Below are 5,412 nucleotides of genomic sequence, written 5' to 3'. Positions count from 1 at the left end.
ACATGGATTTTATAATGTCGTATATTTTTCCCCAACACCACTTTCCATCAATTTGTATAGCAGACCCCCATGCCAAATTGAGTCAAAGTTTTTTTTAAATCAACAAAGCATGTGAAGACTTTGCCTTTGTTTTGCTTTGTTTGTTTGTCAATTAAGGTGTGCAGGGTGAATACGTGGTCTGACGTACTGTAGTTTGGTAAAAAGCCAATTTGACATTTGCCCAGTACATTGTTTTCACTGAGGAAATGTACGAGTCTGCTGTTCACCCCCTCTCTATCCCCCCCCTTTTGTCTCCCCCCTACAGGCTGCAGCAGAACGGTTCCCTGAACGAGGATCTCATCATCACCTGTCAGTTTGAGAACGTAATCAGCATGGACTATATGGTCTACTTCAACTTCTTCGGCTGGGTATTATAACATATCTCTTTATGTAGTGTATCAGCTGGGTATTATAACATCTCTCTTTATGTAGTATATCAGCTGGGTATTATAACATCTCTCTTTATGTAGTGTATCAGCTGGGTATTATAACATCTCTCTTTATGTAGTATATCAGCTGGGTATTATAACATCTCTCTTTATGTAGTGTATCAGCTGGGTATTATAACATCTCTCTTTATGTAGTGTATCAGCTGGGTATTATAACATCTCTCTTTATGTAGTATATCAGCTGGGTATTATAACATCTCTCTCTCTATATGTAGTATATCAGCTGGGTATTATAACATCTCTCTTTATGTAGTATATCAGCTGGGTATTATAACATCTCTATATATGTAGTATATCAGCTGGGTATTATAACATCTCTCTTTATGTAGTATATCAGCTGGGTATTATAACATCTCTCTATATGTAGTGTATCTTATGTTCATAAGACTTGAGGTCAGGGCGTCTGATGTTGTTTGTTGAACTAAAGCATTTCAGGGATACATGTATTGTTGTTTAGTAGCTCTGTAGCTCAACTAGTGCATGGGGTAAAACATGGTACTGGAGATAACCAGGACTGGACTATTTTCCACTACAGGTGCTGCCTCCTTTACTCCTCATGCTGGTCATTTACACAGAGATCTTCTACATGATTCACAAGCAACTCAACAAGAAGGTGAGGTGACCACCACCCCTCCTCCCATCCATGTAGCCTCGCCCCACCTCTATTTGTGATATCTTGCCAATTCCTTGTCACTCATTGTAATGCCGAACAGGAGACTTCCATAAGTCATAAGTCTCAATAGTCACACCCGACTGACTACCTCATCCCCATATTATTACTTACCCTCTTGCTCTTTTGCACCCCAGTATCTCTACTTGCACATCATCATCTGCACATCTATCACTCCAGTATTAATGCTAAATTGTAATTATTTTCACCTCTAGGGCCTGTTTATTGCCTACCTCCCTACTCTTCTACATTTCCACACACTGTACATAGATTTTTCTATTTTTATTTTACTTTGTGTTATTGACTGTACGTTTGTTTATGTGTAACTCTGTGTTGTTGTTTTTGTCGCACTGCTTTGCTTTATCTTGGCCAGGTCGCAGTTGTAAATGAGAACTTGTTCTCAACTGGCCTACCTGGTTAAATAAAGGTGTTCTCAACTGGCCTACCTGGTTAAATAAAGGTGTTCTCAACTGGCCTACCTGGTTAAATAAAGGTGTTCTCAACTGGCCTACCTGGTTAAATAAAGGTGTTCTCAACTGGCCTACCTGGTTAAATAAAGGTGTTCTCAACTGGCCTACCTGGTTAAATAAAGGTGTTCTCAACTGGCCTACCTGGTTAAATAAAGGTGAAATCAAATTAAAATAAGGAGATGGCAAAAACAGAAACAGACTAGAACCTAGGTCACTAGATGATCTATCTAGGGGAAATGGATCCCCTATAAAAGCTATATAAATGATTATTTGTTATTTTCAATAATACATTATTAAAGGTCATCTTTATTCTTACAGGCTTGCACCACCAACCACACCGATCCCAACAAGTACTACAACAAGGAACTCAAACTGGCCAAGTCGCTGGCCCTGGTCCTCTTCCTGTTCGCCATCAGCTGGCTTCCCCTCCACATCATCAACTGCATCACGTTGTTCTGTCCGACCTGCGACAAACCCCTGTTCCTGATCTACATCGCCATATTGCTCACGCACGGCAACTCAGCCGTCAACCCCATCGTCTACGCCTTCCGCATCAAGAAGTTCCGAGACGCTTTCCTGAAGATCTGGAAGCAGTACTTCTGTTGTAAGGACGTACCCGCCATCTTGAACCAGCCTAGTGAGAAGGATAGGAAAGAGAACCAGAATGGCAACGGAAATGGGAACGGGAATCCTAATCCGAACAGAGACTCACAGCCAGCTCTATCGCCACCACAAGAAGGGCAGCAGCCTTCACTAGAGCAGATGCAGGAGGTCAAGCCCCAACGGCCACAGTCTCACAATGATGACCCAACACAGTAGAAACCCCCAATGGAGCTCAACAATATCTAACTAACCCCGGAAACAGAAGGGAGTTTCTACATTGATGTGTCAGAAACCCTATGAGTTTCTATGTCTTGGGAGATGAGTAGAGGTTGTTTAACAGGAGTCAGAGGCATCCTCATAGTCATTCTGAATGTATAGCTAGCTACCAATGGAGGAGTATGACATGGTGAAAGAAAAGTTTAACCAGTTTACTTTTTGTAACTTGCACCTGAAAGTCATTGGATGTGTTGTGTGTACACCTTTTTTTGAATGAGTGTGTGGCATGTTACTTACTGAATGGAAGGATTCAGGAGCAGAGTTTGGCGACTTGCAGGACTTGTAAAGATATCTTACAGACTGTGAAATCACATTTTAACAGGCGGAGGTGTATTTGAGTTTGAGGCAGAGGAAAAAACATTGAAAAGGAGTATCAGGGTTTATACGGTAAAAACATTGAAAAGGAGTATTAGGGTTTATACGGTAAAAACATTGAAAAGGAGTATCATGGTTTATACGGTAAAAACATTGAAAAGGAGTATTAGGGTTTATACGGTAAAAACATTGAAACCGAGTATTAGGGTTTATACGGTAAAAACATTGAAACCGAGTATTAGGGTTTATACGGTAAAAACATTGAAAAGGAGTATTAGGGTTTATACGGTAAAAACATTGAAAAGGAGTATTAGGGTTTATACGGTAAAAACATTGAAAAGGAGTATTAGGGTTTATACGGTAAAAACATTGAAACCGAGTATTAGGGTTTATACGGTAAAAACATTGAAAAGGAGTATTAGGGTTTATACGGTAAAAACATTGAAACGGAGTATTAGGGTTTATACGGTAAAAACATTGAAAAGGAGTATTAGGGTTTATACGGTAAAAACATTGAAAAGGAGTATTAGGGTTTATACGGTAAAAACATTGAAAAGGAGTATTTAGCCCCATGGTGGAGGTGTCATAATACCCATAAAAGCTAGAGGTCAAACAGCTAAATGGTTCCAATCATTTTTCCACCATTCATTTTTCCCATAGGGGATTTTAGAAACACTTAAAATAAGGGCTGTGTTTCATGTAGGTTTACCCTGGTGTGACTTTTTGATAATCATGTAAATCTCTCTAGAACAAGGTGACTTTTTATCAACATATTCGCCTCTATTTACTCTCAGGATTGAAAATGCTAATTAGCATCAAAGTAGAAATCCCTGCACGTCATCTCTAGCTGACACCTTTGCTAACAGGTATTGTGTCAATTTAAAACTTGCACAAGACAGTTCACAGAATTGTCCATTTAAAGAAATGTAGCCAATTTATTAATTACTACATTTAGCTAACATTTACCCTGCTGGTCATCTATGAACGTTTGAACATCTTGGCCATGTATTGTTATATTTCTCAATCCGGCACAGCCAGAAGAGGACATGCCTGGTTCCTCTCTAGGTTACTTCCTAGGTTCCTGCCTTTCTAGGGAGTTTTTCCTAGCCACCGTGCTTCTACATCTGCATTGCTCGCTGTTTGGGGTTTTAGGCTGGGTTTCTGTATAGCACTTTGTGACATCAGCTGATGTAAAAAGTGCTTTATAAATAATTTTGATAGATTGGTTCATAGTTAATCCAGAGATTCTTACCTTTGCCTCGATTCCGCAGTCTCATCCAGATCAACATGGCATTTTTAGTTCTTTATGCTAGACACACTAGCATTTAATTCTGGGGCTGTGAAAATTGATCAAATTCACCTTGTTCTAGAGAGATTTACATGATTACCAAAACGTCACGCCAGGGTAAACCTACACGAAACACAGCCCTTATTTTAAGTGTTTTTAAAATCCCCTATGGAAAAAATGTATGGTGGAAAAACGATTGGAACCATTTCCCTCTTTGACCGTTTGGTTTTATGGGTATTATGACTCATTCTGTGGTACTCTATTAGGGTTTATGTGGTAAAAAAACCATTGAAAAGGAGTATTAAAGTTTATACTGTAAAAACACTGAAAATACGTATTAGGGTTTATTAAAGGGAAATGAAAAATTTGCAAGGACATTCATTATTCAATCAGATCCGCTGTAGGAGGTGTCGGAGGTGAAACTGCTTTAGAGCTGTCAAGTCCACAAGCTGCACCTGGAATTATACCTAAAGCGGACATTGCCACTGGCTACACGGAATCCTATGTAGCCTTGTTTACAGATTCGAATGTTAGATGTAATCTAGGCTGATAGAAATCCTCATTATTTTGTATAATGATTTTCAATTTGAGCATCGTCTATATAGCCTAGACTTTCTCGTTCTGAACTTCTAACGTGAATGGGAGGGGTGTGGCTTCGTGACAATGATCAAGAGCAGTTGCACCGATTTGACAGCTCCGACGTAATTACACCTCAGACACAGCAAAAACATCATCTATAATATGGGTTTCGGCTATCGCCAGTTAACGCTTGATCTGATTGAATCTAGGCCTAAATCTCTTTGATAATGAGACATCTTAATAACAAACTAATCTGGAGACACAAAGCTTCAATTTACAGTTAACATAACATTTGATTATGAGACATCTTAATAACAAACTAATCTGGAGACACAAAGCTTCAATTCACAGTTAACAGAACAGTGGATCTTTATGACATTGTGAAATTGGAAAGGAACTGGTAGTTGATATGATTCTCATCACAAAATGTGCAAAATACAACACTGACTGTGAGGTTAATCAATGTCACGTTCTCAAAATGTTTAACATTTTACCATGTACAAAGATGGTTTATAAACCGAAACAAAATAATCGTATTTTTTTTGTATTATTTAAAAAAATATATTTAAAAAATTATTTAACTAGACTAGTCGGTTAAGAACAAATTCTTATTTACAATGACGGCCTACACCGGGTCAAAATAGGGAAAAGATAGGGCAATTGTGCCCGCATTATGGGAACCCCAATCCCAGCCGGATGTGATACAGCCTGGATTAAACAACA

At 38.9% G+C, this 5,412-nt stretch overlaps 1 protein-coding gene across 1 annotated transcript in view; it reads left to right on the top strand.

Moving 5' to 3' along the window:
- Window positions 1-2,967, top strand: part of LOC139367773 (adenosine receptor A1-like) — a 9,870-nt gene extending 6,903 nt beyond the window's left edge. The window contains exons 3-5 of the mRNA XM_071106104.1: window positions 305-407; window positions 1,024-1,101; window positions 1,947-2,967. Coding sequence (XP_070962205.1) covers window positions 305-407; window positions 1,024-1,101; window positions 1,947-2,447 — 682 coding nt within the window. The 3' untranslated portion in view covers window positions 2,448-2,967. The remainder of the gene's footprint in view (window positions 1-304; window positions 408-1,023; window positions 1,102-1,946) is intronic.
- The last annotated feature ends 2,445 nt before the right edge of the window (window positions 2,968-5,412 follow it).

The sequence above is a fragment of the Oncorhynchus clarkii genome, chromosome 16 (assembly GCF_045791955.1).
Source record: "Oncorhynchus clarkii lewisi isolate Uvic-CL-2024 chromosome 16, UVic_Ocla_1.0, whole genome shotgun sequence".
NCBI lineage: Eukaryota > Metazoa > Chordata > Actinopteri > Salmoniformes > Salmonidae > Oncorhynchus > Oncorhynchus clarkii.
This window is presented reverse-complemented; position numbering and strand designations above follow the sequence as displayed.